The sequence below is a fragment of the Pogoniulus pusillus genome, chromosome 13, assembly GCF_015220805.1.
Source record: "Pogoniulus pusillus isolate bPogPus1 chromosome 13, bPogPus1.pri, whole genome shotgun sequence".
NCBI classification, from domain to species: domain Eukaryota; kingdom Metazoa; phylum Chordata; class Aves; order Piciformes; family Lybiidae; genus Pogoniulus; species Pogoniulus pusillus.
Genome location: NC_087276.1, coordinates 30128701 through 30146664, shown reverse-complemented (window position 1 = coordinate 30146664; position 17964 = coordinate 30128701). Strand labels below are relative to the sequence as shown.

At 39.9% G+C, this 17964-nt stretch overlaps 1 protein-coding gene across 2 annotated transcripts in view; it reads left to right on the top strand.

The window, feature by feature from the left end:
• CYTH3 (cytohesin 3) overlaps nucleotides 1-17964 on the top strand; it is a 53008-nt gene that overhangs the window by 20593 nt on the left and 14451 nt on the right. For both annotated transcript variants that reach the window (XM_064153770.1, XM_064153771.1), the window contains exons 2-6: nucleotides 8540-8622; nucleotides 9139-9203; nucleotides 9631-9697; nucleotides 13477-13595; nucleotides 16164-16244. In XM_064153770.1, coding sequence (XP_064009840.1) covers nucleotides 8540-8622; nucleotides 9139-9203; nucleotides 9631-9697; nucleotides 13477-13595; nucleotides 16164-16244 — 415 coding nt within the window. The remainder of the gene's footprint in view (nucleotides 1-8539; nucleotides 8623-9138; nucleotides 9204-9630; nucleotides 9698-13476; nucleotides 13596-16163; nucleotides 16245-17964) is intronic.

The following is a 17964-nucleotide window of genomic DNA, read 5'->3' as shown; positions in this document are numbered from 1 at the left end:
ATTAAAGAATGTCTGTGATTTCAGCTGTGGCACTAAGTAACCTACCTGTTTGTTCCTCCTGGTCTGCAGATGTGCTAGTTTGAGGCTAACTGGAATGTTTTAGTGAGAAGAATTAGATGATAGGCTGTGAAAAGGAAACAGTGGTGATGTCTACTTCACTCATAGGCTTGCTGAGAGGTATAAAAACAAGAATGCAAACCATAGATAAGATAGTATGTGTGTGTGTCTCCATCAGAGCCTGTGCTTCCTCCCTGGGCTGCTTTCTCTGTAACTAATCCCTGCTTTCTAACCCCCCTTGCCAATCCTTCAACCTCACCTTACATGTAAAGCAAACTCTGGAATAAGGTAGAGGGGTGGAAAGAAGGTGGAAGGGTGGTTGGGAGCCCCTCCTGGGCACTCTGATTTCTGGGAGGGCTGCTGTGTTTCCGTATTACCTTTAACTTGTCTATTGCTGTCCCTAGCTGTAAATATTATAACTCTCTGCTTGTATCTTGTGCTGAGCTGTGAATATAAAGCTTCATTCCCTAACTTCGAGCTTGGCTGGGTCTAGTCTGGGTGATTTCATAAGGGGGTGAGAGGTGTGGCAGGTAACTACCAAACCATCCCAGCATCTGTGGGGGCTCCATAAGGAGAAAATTATTATGGAGTTCTCTCAGAATTATTTAGCTGTGAGACTCTGCCTTGCAGCACACAGATTGCAGGGCAGGGGCAAAGCAAGCTGATTCTGTTTGGCAGTATTTTGTTGATCTAATTCAGTGTAAAGAAAAGGCTTGAGACTACTTATTTTTGGAAAGGCAGCATCTGTATTTATGCTGGTAGTGTTACTGCACCAAGCTGATTCTGGTCACCCTTTCCCCATTCTGGACTGCAGTCATTTTGTTAAAAGGCTGAAAGCTGAGTAAGAAAAGGTAACAGGAATGCACCACTGTTCCTAAAAAGGCAAGACAGTGCAGGACTGAGGATTTTTAGTTATGGTGCTTGGCACTCTGTTGCATTTGTCCCACATTTACTTTGATGGCACTGATTTCCCTGTGGGAGGAGGACCGTAGTGTTAAGATGATGGTGTAAGTGACAGTGTGTAGCTGTACCACTGTAATCAGAATGGCACTGCACCGGGTTCCCTGAACAGTAATTAGTAAGTGATGCTAATGAGGGTACTGTTTATCTTGGGTGGCATTTCCTGTATCTGTGCTCATCTGTCCTTAGCCCTCCTCCAAATGCATACCACAGTGGTGTGGGCAGCATCTCCCTCTATCATTTCCGCATTAGTGAGCATCATTTTTTCCCTGCACTCCTTTAAATATGCATGGCCATGCATATTTTAACACTTTATATTATTAATGCAAGTATTAATGTGTTTGGGTAAGAAACTTAGAATGCAAAGTTAAATTCAGCTTTCTTCTTATACTCAATAATTTGTATTTACATATTTTAGAAAGAAAAGTTGACCCAGAAGCATCTTCTGATCTTGATGCAAGAGTAGAGCAACTTCAAAAGAAAAATGCCCCTAAAAGGAAACCCACACTTATCAATTTTTAATATCAGGTTGAACTACTTTTAGGATGTAGAGAATACAGCCTGTAAGGGTAGGGTTTGGAGGCTGAGATTAGCTGTTTTTTTGGCTGGCTGATGTCAAGGGGGTTGCTGCATTGCTGTTCCCTGTGCCTACCTTGCTGCCCGGGCTTTCTGCTATGCCTGTTGTGTTGGCATCCTCAGTGGAACCATTTGGCCTGCTAAACTGGCAAAAGACAAACCCAGAAGAAACAGGGTCCAGGCAGGATTGTGTATCTAGGAGCAACAACTGGCAGAGTGATGCAGGAACATGGGGGAGCCAGTACCAACTTGCTGCATGTGAACTCTTCCTCGGAGCCTGATGCCTGTGTGGTTTTTCTTCTTTCTCCCCAAGTGATTTTCCCTTATTTTCTTGGAATAGGTTCTTCTGTGTTGTTGCAAAGTACTTGGCTTCCTGCTGGAAATAGATCAAAATGCTGAAATAATACCCACTATTGAGTATAAGCTGTAAAGGAGGTAAACAGAATGTGATTGTGGCCTTCAGTGCTGCCTGTTCACATTGATAAAAATAACATCCTGGACTGAAATCAATACAAATACCTGTCTCAATAATTCAGGATTCAAAACCCAGGTAGGTGTCTCTCCAGTTCTGTCAGTGGGTATTTTTACCTAGCAAGATGAGGATTTGGAAGCTGTTGTTAAGTACCTGTTTGTGCTTCAGCGCCATTAAGAGCGGCAACAGATAGCAGCACATGCAGCTATGAAAAGCCTTTGTAGTCTTTTCTTCCACTTGGCAGCTGTTGTTACTGGTGTTGTCTACACTCATTTGTAAACATACACATACTGCAGTGTTTGCTGCAAACTCTGTTGCACCAAGTTCAAGAAGCACATCTACTGTGGTTTACATGGTATAGGCAGAAGCATATTTGCAGGCAGCACGGTAAGGCAGCACTTTCCTGTGTATGGCAGCTGAAAGCTGATGCTTTTTGGGTGGCAGGTAAAATATATGGGTTGAAATGAAAAAAATCTTTTTTTCTCCCCCTCCAAGTCATAGAATCATAGAATCAACCAGGTTGGAAGAGACCTCCAAGATCATCCAGTCCAACCTATCACCCAGCCCTAACCAATCAACTAGACCATGGCACTAAGTGCCTCATCCAGTCTTTTCTTGAAGACCCCCAGGGATGGTGCCTCCACTACCTCCCTGGGCAGCCCATTCCAATGGGAAATCACTCTCTCTGTGAAGAACTTCTTCCTAATATCCAGTATTGTTTGGACCTCATTCTGCAGTGTTTTGGAACTGCCTAGCTTTCTGCTTGACTGGGGATGTTAATGCTACTTAAATTCTACTTGGCTATTTCTGATCAGGACAAAAACATAATCCTGACTTTTTGGGAGTAATTGTTACAGATTATAATAAATACTACTTATTTTGTACAAGGAACTACCTCACACTTGGCAGTGCACTTATTTAACCTGCTGTATTTTTCCATATAGAATAAAAAATGTGTTTCATATTTACAGTTTTTTATGCTTTTGGCCTTAAAAAAGGGAATGAATGTGAGTCAGTGGTGTAATTAAACATACCTTGCAGTGGAAGTAAAGAAAACAACAACTTAGATTTAGTGATCTTAGATCTAGTGGGTCATAATAGAGGGAAACTCTCTCAATTGCTGAAAGTATGTTTTTATGTAGTAATAAGATGAATATCTCCATGCTGTTTCCCCCTCACATGTTATAAGCCAAATTACAACTTGCCTGTGAAGTATTTCCTTATTCTACAGGGAAAAATATTTTCAGGAACATCTTGTAATGGTGTGATTTCCAGCAGCTAAACAATGAGGATGATGGATGTGAGTTTGAGATTCTTTTCTGGGTTTGGACACTAATGTGCTTTCTGGCCACAGTGTCCCTCATGACTGAAAACTCTCAAAATAACTCTGCAAGCCATGGACTCGATGCTAAACTCTTCATACCGCTGGTTGGTAAGGTTTTTGTGTGTGAAAAGATAGTGTGTACAGGATTATTTCTCCTCTGTGCTAGGACATGTTCAGCAGTGACTAAATAGCAAAGATGAATACAGTAAGGTTTTACTGATTGATTTTAGTGCAGATACAGTTTGGGTTTGTGCTGCGAAATAAATGTGTTCAGGAGGATGTCCTCCTACAAAAACTTCTATGGAATTTTTAATAGCCACAAGTGGTCACAGCTTTGTTTACACATCTTGTCTGAAAGCTGGAATATGTTCCTATAATTAAGTTTAGAGAAAAGGAGCACGTAGGGGGAAAGGGGAGAGAAAATAGCCTGAGAATATCCGTCGAGGCAAATGTCCTGAGACAATCAGATTTGTTCTCAGAGCTGAATGTGTATTATTTTAAAGACCAGAAGAAACATGTCTACCCATTCTGTGCACCATTGAGGATAGGTTTGTTTAAAGCCTTGCATTGTGTGAGTATCCTTACACTTGCAAGATGTTTCAGTTGCAGCAAAATTAAATTCCATCCAATTGTTCTTTGCTTGGAACGGAAATGCTTAGTACCAGCAGATGGGGGCTGACATGGAAGAAGAAAAATACTGGGCTGTGTGAAACCAAAAAGTCAGTTGAACAGTAAGTGAGGGAGCTGTGCTGCTTCTTGAGTGAAGATGCAGGATTAGCATTTTGTCTGTTGGTAGGTGTTTGCTTTCTGCTGGCTGTGCAGTGTTTCACTGTGCCCGCTTGAGGCTGAACTCTGAACTGAGTTGGAAGTGGTGGGGCAAGATCGTTTGATACCTTGACTGCTGATCAGAAGGGTAATAGGTTGTAAATAAAAAGGTAAACTCGGGGATCTGGGTTCATATCATACCATTTGAGAGCTGGAAATTATTTAATTTTTGCTACTGAAAAAGAGAATTACTGAGTCCTTTTGGGTTGGAAGGAACCTTTAAAGGTCGGCTAGTCCGATCCTTCGACAGTGAGCAGAGGTGTCTGTAGATGAGTCCTCTCTAACTTGACCTTGAATGTTTCTAGAGATGGCAATCTTACCAAGATGAAGGTATCAGAGGTGTGGACTTGCAAAGGACTAAATTTCTGTCTTCTGTTACAGGATTTGCTCCTTATTTTCACTAACTTGTGGTACTTCCTTTGTAAGCTGATCTGTTGCAATTCTTTCTCGGTGAGGAAGAGACCTTTCTTCAGTGCCTGTTTGCTCAAAAATACTTTTTATGTTTCATAAGTCAGACCTCTGGGCTAAGGCTTTTGTTTGTGTACTGAACTTTGGTTTTCAGTAGTGGAAAATCATTTAACAACAATTTAACAACGGGGTGGACAAGACAGGACAAGGCTACAGGCTACAGAGTTTGCCACAGAAATCAAACACAGTTTGTTTTTTGTCTGGGTTTTGTGTTTAGAAGAAAAGCCAAAGCAGAGTAGACACACCTGTATTAAAAGTGTGTATTCCAACACAGGAAATCCACTTCAGTACATTTAGACCAGTTACAGTGGGAAGGCTGGGATGGAATATATGAATTTTCTTTCATTATTCTTAGTTGTTTTTTGTCTGTTTGTTGTTTTTTTTCTGTTGGCAGTCAGAAGGGGAGTAGTACCAACATACATGGTGCTTTGTTTTCATCTTGCTGCTTGGCCAAGAGTAGAATTTGTTCTTTCAGCAATTCTGTTGCTATTCAGCGTTAGTGTGTATGTTAACATTTCATTCTCTGGTAGCTGAAAGGCTGAAGGTTTTTAAGGAGAAACCCTCTGTGTTTCACACAAATGACTTGCACTAGAACATCCTCTTCAGTTAAAGCTTAGAAGATAGCATGAAAGAATCATAGAATCAACCAGGTTGGAAGAGACCTCCAAGATCAGCCAGTCCAACCTAGCACCCAGCCCTATCCAGTCAACCAGACCATGGCACTAAATGTCTCATCCAGGCTTTTCTTGAACACCTCCAGGGACGGTGCCTCCACCACCAATCCAATGCCAATCACTCTCTCTGTGAAGAACTTCCTCCTAACATCCAGCCTGTACTTTCCCTGGCTCAACTTGAGACTGTGTCCCCTTCTTCTATTGCTGGTTGCCTGGGAGAAAGTGTACTGCAGCTGTAGTTTGTTCCCTGCACTGAAATGCTTTTGGTCTTTTTTAATATTTAAGTGTTCATGCTAACTCCTCCCATCCTGTCTGCTTTGTGTTTAGATTGGTGAAAGACAAAAATCTTGGAAGTGACTCAGAGAGGACAGCTAGAAAATTTGTCTTACAGAACAAATATGTAGTATGTGCTCCATGAGGATTATGTGAACACAAGGTTGGAGAAACCACACATGTTCTAGCTGCTGAAACTAAAAAGCTGGCTTATGGAAGAGGTCTTGCCAGGGCAAATCATCACTTGTCATTTCTCTGCACTGTTTGCTTAGGACTGTGAAGATGTTTTAATGCCCTGTTATTTATCAGCCAGTTTTGGTCCCCTCTTAGCTTGCTCTGAGCCAAACCTCAGCCTTGACTGTACCCAGAAGTACTGTAACCCCTTCTCAGCTGTGCCTGGTTCTTCTTATCAACAGATACTGGAATTTTTGGCTCTGATACTAATACCACTATTTAAGGATGTTGCATTAATGTGCAGTTTTCCCTTAAGTTGTGTCTTCTAAGTGCTCTCCAAGTGCAGAGCAGACTTTTCCGGCAGACTTGTCTTGTCTTGCATCTGCTATTTCCTAATGCAGGAGGTAGTCTGACTCCATTTAGTTTATTTCCTTTCTGTCTAACAGCCTCATTAATTATATTGTGAGGATTGTCTCTCTGCTGTGGCTGTGATCAGAGGAAAGAAGTCAGTCTTTGAGTGCTGTAGGAAGAGGTTTGAGGTGTTTGATTTCTTTTCTTTGCTGGATTGCTTGAACAGAGAAAACTGTCACAGTTTGCATTGATTCCAAATAGCAATTTCACTTGCTCTAGGCATTCCAAACCTGTCCCAAGGAGCTTTTACTGCATGGTGATGTAAGGAAGAAGAAAGTACTCTACTGTTGATTGATACCATCAGACTCTCATGGAGGAGTTTGTGTTAGCATGCAATCCAGAGATTTCACAACTCAGCTTGAAAAAACCCCAAACAACAAACGACTACCATCTATGAATGTTATAGATTTAATGCTTAAAGGGTATTTTCTGTTTGGGTTCTGATCTAGTATTTCCAGTTGCCAACAAAGGCAGGAGGTACCAAAATGCTTGCTGTGGCAAAAGGATAAAAAATGGAGAACCCCTACAAATACTGGCACTGCAGAATTTTAACATCTTTTCATTTACCAGTGTAATACTGCACAAGTCCCTTAAGGATCCTTGAACATCCTAGTGAAGAAAGTGATTGATTATACAAAGTTTGCCAGCACTGAGTAACAGTCTTCTCTTGTTTTATTGTCAGTCCTCAGTTAACTAATCAGAACATTTGTGGGGGTGTATGTGTGTACATAGTGTTTGTATAACCATCAAGTCTCCTGAGTTTTGGTGGCTTAAGATCTTAGAGTGCAGATGTGAGACAAAGATCTGATGCAGGCAGATGTATTTATTAGATTTGATGGTATTTGCGTGCCAGGAATTTTTAGGAGTGGGTGGGTTTCTGAGGAGATGAAGGGAAAAAGCAGGTTAAATGTATTGAAGCCTGGTATTTGTTCAAGAGGAGACTGTAATTTCCTAAACTGGAAGTAATTGAATCATGTTTGTATCTGGAGTAGTTAAATGAGATCATTTGCTGTAATTACTTCATGTCTAACAAGGTCTGTTGGATTTTATGTTATGATTACAATCTATAAAGAAAGGAGCTTAACCATGGGATGTTGAAAATAATCTATTTCATTATTAAGATTTGAACAGGGTGCTTCAAATGGGTCTTTAAAAACCTCCTCTCAAGCTGGAACCTTGCTTGTGGTCCTGTTGCTGCATGTTACGTGTGTATGGAACATAAAGCAGCAGCTTTGGCCATCTCAAGTGCCTGCGTTGGTGTCGTGTTTTGCTGTTGGGACAGAACCATTTCAATTTCTTGATAATGGTTTTTATTGTTCATTTTGCTAAGCTAGAAGGAAAAGTTGTTCTGCAGTTAAGGAACTACGTCCAAGAAAGTGGGTAGCATTAAAACTGTTATTACAGGAACATTGCAGAGGAGGTGAATATTTGTGGTTGATGTCTGGTGTTGTAGAAGTGAGTGAGAGTAATCTGTGTCCAAAGAGGTTTCTTGCTAGAGAAAACATTTTGTGTGGTCAGCTTCTCCCAGTTGCTGGCTGTCAGGCAGAGGCTAAAGGGTGGGGGGCTGCTGCTAGGGGGAGTGACAGCTATAGCTGTCTACAGGAGCACATTTCCATCTTCAGTAGCAACAGAATATTAGCTAAGGAGAGACCTAAAACTGTCTTAATACTCCTGACTCACTTAAATGATGTTACACAAACCCCTAAGTTTGTGATACAGTGTTTAAGGACTGATTTTGACTGTGCATTTATTTGTGTATCTTACCGAGGGGAGGGATTTGCTGTTAAGGGTGATGGTAGTGTTGTACTCCCCTGCATCTCTGCTCTACAAACCAGGTGAAGGGGTGGTGTTAAAATTGTGGGGGTTTCTGAAATCAACACTGGGATACACGTCTTGTTAGTGACTTGTGTATAGCTTTGACTTCTCTTTGGCTTTCTTCCCTGAAGGAGAGTCATGTCTTCTGAATCATAATTCATTTACATGAAGGATTTTGATCTGTAACTGAAAGAATTTGAATGGTATCAGATTTCAATTCAGCAATTAAACTGCAGAGCCAAATCTTGCCATGTGTTATTTGCTAACAAGTTCCCTTTGGATGTGTAGCTTTCTTTTGAAAGATAATTTGTGTCCATAGCCATTTATTTGCTTACCTTAAGATTTTATCAAATAGAATTCCAGTAGATAAGGTTTGGGGTTCAGTTTTATTTCACCTGGAAATGTTCCCAGCCCTGATGTTTCCTGTAAACTTTTCAGAATCAGGTTTATTCAGTTCTCTGCAGTGAGATGCTTTTACAAATGCTCTAAGACTACTTTGCTCTATTCTAGTGCCTGATGACCTCTCCATAGAAGAAAGAGAAGAGCTTCTAAATATTCGTCGCAGAAAAAAAGAACTGATTGATGATATTGAGGTAATTGATTTGTTTGTAAAGATCCTTAGGCTGCATGTCTAAACTACAGCATATCTAGGTGTGAATTCCACATCATTGCTTTAAAAGGATATAAATGACTTTAGATTTGGCTGATATTGAGTAGGATTTATGCATCACCTGTGTGCTTTTAGAAAGAGTAACTTCTGTATTTCTGAAATGCAGCTTGTTCATGTGTGTACATTTGATTTGTGTAATCAGGAACTCATTAAAAAACAGATTCATGTATAGGATAGGAGTGAGTAAGAAATCTGGGTGAAAAAATCTACTGCAGTTAGTGCTGATGCTATGGCATGAGCACAAAGTGGGAGTTCAGAGCCAGGTGTTTAACAGTCATTCAGTTGTGGTAAAGTCTCCAAGTATCTCAAGAAGGCAGTATGATACAGGTGACTAGCAAATACTAGAAAATAAAACTTCATTGCTAATATGACTGTATGACAGATGATGTCAGAATTGTTCTAATGCAGGTTAACATACTGTCCTTCCTTCTTTTGGCAGAGATTAAAATTTGAAATTGCTGAAGTTATGACAGAAATTGATAATCTGACGAGTGTAGAAGAAAGGTAAATATTGCTAACATATGGACGTGGCTCAGGAAGAGCTTGGAACAGCTCTTCCAGGACTAGCAGACAAAAATAGCATGATGATGCTAAATAAACAGTGGATCACCTTTTTTCAGTCTGTTATAAAGTCACTAAAGCCTGACTTTATCCTGTTCAGATGTGTCATTCATTTGGATAGAGAATATGGTGGACAGCAGTAGTATTTTAGCCTGTCCAGTTGAAAGAATTCCCTGAAGCTGCAATCACTTGGAAGAACTGAAAAGAGTAATATAATTTCCCTGCCTTTCTAAAAAGTGAATGGCTTGTTTTTATAACAGAAAACACAAAGTAGCCACAATATAAATCATTGTGCTCCTCCAGAAGTTGTTGTTTTTGTAAAAGAGCAGCTGATAACTGCTTGTTGGTTTGTGTTTTTCTGCACACATAGCAAAACTACACAAAGAAATAAGCAAATAGCCATGGGAAGGAAGAAATTCAACATGGACCCTAAGAAGGTAAATTTTTTTTTGTTGCTGTTGTTCCTTTTGTCAAGAATTGAGTTCCTGCTTGTAATAGGTTCCATAGATCAACAAATACACTCTGCTAATAGAAGTCCACAGGCCTGACTTGTGTCTCCTGTACCACTCTGAGCAGAGGGTTGAGCAGTCATTTGCTAGTTAGGTGTGCTTTTTTCACTTAAGCAAACCTTTCTTGATACCAGCTTATTTATCAACAATCAAATGTGCCAGCTACTGATTGAGCTGGCTTACAGAAAGATGATTTGTCTTTGCTAGAGGTGTTCTATATTGGTGTGTCAAAGATAATGCTGAAAATATTTTTAGCTTTGCTTATACTTCTTTAAAGTGCCTCCCTATTTTTGGTTCTTCTAAAATCCTTCAGCGTGTTCTAATTTGCTCTCAAGAGGACTTCCCTATTTGCATATCTAAGTTCTGTTTGCTCTAAAGGCAGTTATGAACCTTCGTGGGTTTGTTTACATCTCTGTGTGTACTTACATGACTTGTACAAACACCTGCAGGTAGAATCCTGGGCACCTCTGCCCAGGTCTCTGTTGTGCATTTAGCCAAGAGTAAAGCAGTTAATTTTTGGACAGTGCCTCTACTTTCTGTAAATAATTGGTAGTTTTCTGGAAAATTCAGGGACCTGCACATGCTCTCACAGGCCTCCCCAGTTGTACTTAAAGGGCTGCTTTGACATACTTCACCTTTGGCCTTTATGTTGCATTTCCTGGCTTCCTGGCTTTGGTTTGCTGCCTTCTGTTGGTTGTAATTGAGACTCCATTTTGAATTGGTAAAGAGTCTCCTTTAAGCTCTTTCTGGAAATTGTTTGGCTTCTTTTTGGTTCTTGATGAGTTTCTTTCCAGATGTATTGAATGCAGTGGTGTTTTGGTGGTGTTTCTTTAATGTCCTGTGGTAGCTGCTATTCTTCAGGCTGTTTTCAGTTTGCCAGAAATACTCAAACTCCTTGGGACATAGAATCCTTCCTAAGCTGTTGACCATGTCTTCAGGGTTTATTTTCCATTTTGGTGACTATCTAACGAGTTCTGTGGAGAGCAGAATACTCCCCAAATATCCTGAGAGTTTGCTGTTGTCCTCCAGCTCTTTCATGTCCTGGAAGTTTCTGGCACAGTCCCAGAATGATGTCAGATGCTTTCATTCCAGAGTTAACTATTTTTTGTTACTGTTCTTGTTGGTTGAAACTACTTCTATAAATAGATGCTGTGGACACATTGCTACTGTAACATAATTTAAATGTTGTAAACAGACTCAGAGTAGTAATTTCTTAATAGTGCCTGTGAATCAGTGTTAGCCTGCAGTAGCTGACTGCTCTAAAAGCAAGACCATCTTGTTTGCAGCTGCTGCTTTAAATTACAGGCAGCTAAAATATAGCTCCTTCTACTGTTGAGAGAATTAACTTGGGGCCATTGTGAAAGAGATGTTTTTTCCAGTGCTAAATGGGAGGGAAGGTGGTCTCTGGAGTTATTAATATGCAAGAATAGGGGTGATAAGACATGCACCAAACCCCCCAAGTTTTCATCTGTAAAACAAGGTAGCAGAATTGTAATATTTTCATGTCAGGAGCACAGTGGAGTAACTTTCTCATCTTTAGTTTGAAGATCTTTACGTTTTCTAGTGTGTAAACTACATGCAGAGCAATTCTCCAACCCCAGTCTAGAAAATCCTCATTCAAAATAGCTGTGTTTTCTCACATACCACGCTGTTTGGATTTGGTTAGCTGGTGTGGGAAGGGCTATAATGGTAAAGTGTGTAAAACACTTATAGAATCCCTGTGTGAAGCTGTGTTTCAGAGCCTCAGTGTAGAAATCAGTACTGCCTATGCTGGGGCCAGAAGCTGAATTCTCTGCGATAGGCTGGGTTTCAATAACTGCAGAAATTTGTCATTAAGGTACTGTGAAAGCTGTGACATGCAAAGCAGATTTCATTGCACTGATGGAAGAAAAAAATTGAAGTATTTGTAGTGAATGTGGAGTATTTCTGGAGCCATGAAGTTAGTGTGTGGATGTTAAACTGGTGCAGCTGTCTTCCATCTCCTAGCAGTCTACAGAAAGAAAATTTGCATCAAGACAAAAGATAACGTAGGAGTTGATGGGGATTTGGCTGACCTATTTTACTGCTCCTTCCAGACACTGGAGTTGTTGTCCCAGACAAATTCCTTTTCCTGTCTATTTGACTTTGCGTTGTTTAACATCTTATGAATAGTAAAAGAGGGGGGAAAAAACCCAGAAAAATGAAAACTGGATTTATTTCTGTGGTACATTAAAGTATCTGCTTCTGTGCACAGAAATTTTGTTTTCCATGCTTACATTTGTGGATATTACCTTTTTATTCAGGTCAGGAAATAGGTGGTTTGGTTTTATTGTCAGGCAGGTAATAATTTAATCATAAAACTCCAGAATCAACCAAAGAAAAGGATAATTACTTTTTGGAATGTTAATCCTATGCTATGTCAATGAAATAATGGAAGATTTGCCATTGGAATGGGCTGCCCAGGGAGGTGGTGGAGTTGCCATCCCTGGAGATGCTCAAGCAAAGTCTAGATGGGGCACTTGGTGCCATGGTCTGGTTGATTGGCCAGGGCTGGGTGCTAGGTTGTGCTGGATGAGCTTGGAGGTCTCTTCCCACCTGGCTGATTCTATGATTCAGTGGTTTCCCAGCTGCAGTGCAATAAAGAAAGGTACTCCATTTGCAAAATTATTTGTGAACTTGTGAAATATTCTAGTAGGAAAGATTAGGAATAATTTGTTACTCCATGTTTGTAATGCAAGATATTAATGTCACAGCTGCCATTCCTACTTCTCACTAGTGTGCTGGTAACAGTTTTATCAAATCAGCAGGAGCAGCAGCATCTTTACTGGGGTGTGTGGTGGGGGAAAAAAAGAGCTCTGTTGTCTTTGTGACCTGCTGAGCACTGGATCAACAACATCCCTTCCATCCTTTACTTAAGTTTTATACAACTCTTAGTCTCCTTTCTTTGCCACTTTACAGAAAGTTCTCTGAGCATCCCTAGAGTGTGCCAGTTATAGGGCCAGTAATTTATGAAGCATAGGAGTCCAGGGGCTTGGTCAAGTACCTACTGAGGGACAGGGTAAGATTTTTCTATCTGGCTTTAATAGAAGCTCCATGGTAGAAGCTTCAGTGGTTCGTGAGCAGTCCTTTGTGAATAGTCTAGCTCAAGTCCTTTGTGACTAGTTTAGCTGCAGCACAACCAGAAGTCACTGATAATCCTGATGTCAACATACGCTCTTTTAAACTGGTTTCAGCATCACCTTCAGCTGCTACTTCTACTGCAAGTAGTGGCTTGATGTATTGGGTTGCAGTTTGTAGATTATAAGAGATGCTTTATTTTGTCTCATGATGGTGATTAATTTATGCCTGTGTACCTCTTCATTATATGATTTTACAGATTATGTCTTGTCAGACATTTATGCAGTATTCTGAACAGGCCAAGTCGCACATTAAAGAGCAACATGGAATCATTACTCAGTATTTGATATTCCTATTGTTGAGGGATTCAAACTGCCACCTAGTACTTCTAGCCTTAGAAATGTGTTCTCATTTTATCTTTAAACCAATACTAAATATTGCTTATCTAACTGAAAAACATTTGTTTACCATTTCATTAAAACCCCCTTGACTGTAGGCTAATGTCATATGTCTGTGTCAGGATATTAACACCAAACGGGTGAGCAATATTTACATGAATGCTTGTGGGAGGAAATCTAACCTTCCTTTTCACCTGCAATTGTTCTTCCTAGGGAATACAGTTTCTGATAGAAAATGACCTCCTGCAGAACACAGCAGAAGACATTGCACAGTTCCTTTATAAAGGAGAAGGATTAAATAAAACAGTAATTGGAGATTACCTCGGTGAAAGGTAAAATAAAACTACTGACATTTTGTTCTTGGGTTTACAAAGCATACTTGTGGGTTTGGGTGGTTACCTTACCCTTCAGAGGTTGCTTGAGGGGCATGTTCTAAGATCTGTAAATGCTACAGGACCTACTGCAGCATTGTATAGAGCTTTTTTTGTGTTAAGTTGTTTTACCCTTAAGTTTAACTGCTGTGCCAAATTTAATACCATAAGCTTTTGGAATGTGAGAGAGTTGTATTGCAACAGTTCCAGTAACCTTTGATACTGTGCCCAGTCAAGGAGTGATTTCTAATTACTGATAATCAGATAGCAAAGAAATTATTTATTAAAATGGATAGTTATGGGACAACAATTATAATCAGCTTTTGATGTTGTCATCTTGCCTGCCCCTGGGTTTCCCATTAAGAAGCAGAAGTCTGAAGGAGCAGCTGCACTGTATCTGTCTTAATCCTAGGACAACAAACATGCAACATGCATATTGATACATACTGCTGCAAAACACAATCAAAATGCAGGTTTCTTCCAGTGCCATGCAAGCCATGAATTGATTTTGCAAAAGGCAGAAGAGACAAGTGAAGAGTGGGTTGGAGTACACCTATCTACCTGCTTGCACGTGTTGCAGTTCAGGTGCTAGGTAGAGAGGTTTAAAAGCTGACTCATTTAGGATATACTCTTGTAGTGAGATGTTCTGGCAGATCCCTTTCAGGCACTCATAATCTGTTTACATCATCAACAGCTTAGTCCATGCTCTGCAATTTCCCCCTGCCTTTAATGTGTTTAATGAAGGTTTTTACTGTACTATGTCTGTGTTGAAAATCTTCACAGTGAAGTTTCTGCACAGTAGATGTAGAAATTTCAACAGTTGTTCTCACAAGACAAAGTTGTTTCTGTATTAAAAAACCCACTTATGTTCATGTCCATCGTTTGAAAGCTGAAACAAAGCAAGTATAAAGCAGTCCATTTTTGAGAGCTCTGTTGTACTGTGCTAAGTAGGTAGTCTTCTGGTCTCAAGCTGCTAGTTTGGCTTTTGTGACTATGTCAGAAGCAAGCTAGTAAGTGATTTGTGCTATGCAAATGACAGTGCATATTATAGATGAGCTTTTGCATCTACTATCTTGTGTCAAGGCATTTAGAGTCTGAGGACTTTCTCTTTTACTTTGCTGCTTTCTCTTGGAAGCCCATCATTCTAGCTAAATAGATCTGGGGACAAGACCAGGATAGTAAACAAAATGGAAATAGTTGCACAATTTTCTGCCATAAATAGTTATATTTAAAATTATTTATGTTTATGGTGTTAAGTACTTGATAAACTAGAAAAAAAAAGTGAATGGTGAAATGGAGCAAGGTAATACCTAAAAATGTACCTTAAACACAGGATAAATTATAGTCTACATAAGATTTAACATTTCTTTATATGTAGGTAAGTGGCTTCCTAGAACTTTCATTATATTTGGCTCATGTTTTTGGACTTGTACCCAGTAGAAGTGTAATTAATAATCCAGCCTACATTAAAATCTAGAAGAGCAAAAATTAGAGTGTAGGACTAATATTTGTTCTGAATTAATGCAGCTTTGCATTCGTATGAATGAAAGCAATTATTTGGCGTAGAGTAACAAAGTACCCCTGTTGAGTACTCTCTTTTATTACACTGTGACACCACTTTGTTTCACTGCACTGAGGAGCAGTTGTGCAGTACTAAATTTCCTGAGAACTGCTTTGTTGTGCTTGACAGAGCTGATGTGTTTTTTCTGTGAACAACGTGGGGACATCCTGATGAGTGGTTTGTTTTAAGGTGTTTGCCCATGAGTGTTACAGCTTAGTCTGACCATGCAGTTAGTCAGTAATGCAACAGGTAATTCCTGGTGGATGCACACCTTTCTATTTTTGGGTGGAGGCTGATATGCAACATTCTGTCTTGGTGATGTATTTCAAGCACACCCTGAGGATTATAAGCCTTGACACTTCTGGCATATGAACTCAGTGTAGACCAGATTCTGTCTGCATAAAAAATGGTTTGTGTTCACTAATGTTTAAATGTTAGTTTTGCATGTAAACACCTTTGTATCAAACAAAAGCATAATTTGGCTTGTGGATTATATGGCAGTATAAAAGGTGAGAGGGAGCCTGTTCAAAAACTACTCTGATTTAGTCAACTTTCATTGCACTGCTGTTTTGGAATGAAGTAAGAACATAGTACATAGTAAGCTGTTCTTAACAAAAACCTGTTCTTTTTATTAGCTAAAAGAAATCTTATTTAAATCACAGAATCAAAGAGTTGTCAGGGTTGGAAGGGACCTTTAAAGATCATTCAGTTTCAACCCCCCTGCCCATGGACAGGGACACCTCATTAGATTAAGTTCAGGTGTACTAGCTCTTGCTAACTTACCAGCAAAAATGGGCCAAATACTGGTATTAAATATTTAAATACCTCTCAAATGAATGTGTAAACTAGTTCTGATGACTTGATCTGATTAGTATAATGATTTGTTGCCTTGCTTAGTCTCACAAGCAAAGCCAACAGACCTTTGTAGTTCAGTTGCAATTGCCTGTCTCCATTTTTGTCTTTCACAGAGATGAATTTAACATTAAAGTTCTTCAGGCTTTTGTTGAACTCCATGAGTTCGCTGATCTTAATCTTGTACAAGCTTTAAGGTGAGCAAATTCTTTCTTTCTTTTCTGACCTGAGGTTCTTTGATCAATTTGCACTTTCTCATGAGTGACTGTGTTGATGTATTTGTTGGAAAGCTGATCTACAGCTCAGCAGGCTGATGCGCATTATTGTGCAAGTTAGCAGAGACAGCTCTGGTTTAACCCTTCCAATTGCTTGTGTTGTGTGCTGCCTTGCTAAGGTGAAGACCTAATTGTTTCAGAGAAATACAACTAGAACATGGCTGTAACTCTTTAGTATGCCTGCCATATGTGCCCACTATTTTATGTCTCAGCACAGAGATAGGTAAAAAGGCAAACAAACCCATAACTGAAGCAAAGCAGTGATCTTCTTCGGTGCCACTTTCCTTCTCCTTTCTTTCCGCCTCCACTTGTTCATCTGAGCAGGGAGGGATCCAACTGACAATAATCAGTGATAATGTTCATTTACAAAGAGGTAAACTTTGAATCAAGTAATTTTCTTCCTACTTTTCTCAGAATTTCCCACTTGTCATGTGAGAGAAAGTGTAATATCTTAGCGTGCTTTTTTCTGTTGCTGAGTGAACACTTTATGCCATTCTTTTTGGGATGCCAGCATAGTGACCTCGTGAAGTCCCTCCTAGTCTTGGTGGAAATTCATAATAAATGTAGCAATTGAAGCTGATTCAGACAGTTCTGGCAGTTTTATTGCCACAAGTGACTCCCTCCTGACACCAGATAAATTAAAATGTCTGTGTGATCTTTGTCCCTGGTGCGGTGCCTTGTGATGTGAAGTCAGAACAGCTTTGCTGTGGTTGAGTGATATGGGAGTGATAACTTGAGCTGCCTGAGGCTTGAGCTAAGGAAACCTTTTCTCTGGCTGCTGAAACTTGTCAGGAAGGCTTCATATTCCTATCTCTTTTACCCAATTTAACGTTAGGTTTGACATTATTCTTCCTTAGCAGCTGCTACTATTAAATGTTTGTATTTTGGTAGCTTACAAAATTGGTGATCTGGGTTGGAACCTTGCACAAGGTGAGTATAAGGTAGTATGTAGAGCTGGCAAACTAAAGATGGCCTGTGACACCTTAATATGAAAACCGACAGACAGGAATATTGGCACCCAGTGTACAGGGAATACTGGGAACTTGTTTTGCATGGCAGAGCATGTAACTTTGCTGGTTTAGGTCCTGTTTTAATTGAGATAATTCTTTTGCTAAGAAAGGAAAAGATAAGCAATTAAATTCATTGGAGCTTTTAAGCACCACAGTGTGCCACAAGTAAATTTGTGAAGACTTTTGTCCTGTATGCATTCCAGTGCACCTCTATGTAGAAACAGTGAGTTGTGAAAGTAAGAACTATAGTCCAGTTCATGCTGCTAAAAAGGAGCTGCCAAACAGATCTCTTGCATGCATTACAAAGTTACTGAGATGGCACCATGAGCCTTTCCTTTGGAGATTCTGCTATGGTTCTCATAGGGTGAACTTAAACTGGGCAGGCAGCACTTCTCTAAGCACTGGCAGTTGTCTTCTTGCTGTTGCTAGTTGTAAAATGTTTTGATGAGTTCAGGTAAAGATGTTATGTGTGTTGTATTTTTGCTTCTCTCCCCTACCAGACATAATTATCTTACTGTGTCTTTTTATGTTGTAAGAGAAGTCTAGCTGAGTGTTTATTGTTTTTAGTAGCCAGGAAACAGAGGGAGGATTGAACTGATTGTTATCCCACAGCATTCTCGTGGCAAAAAAGG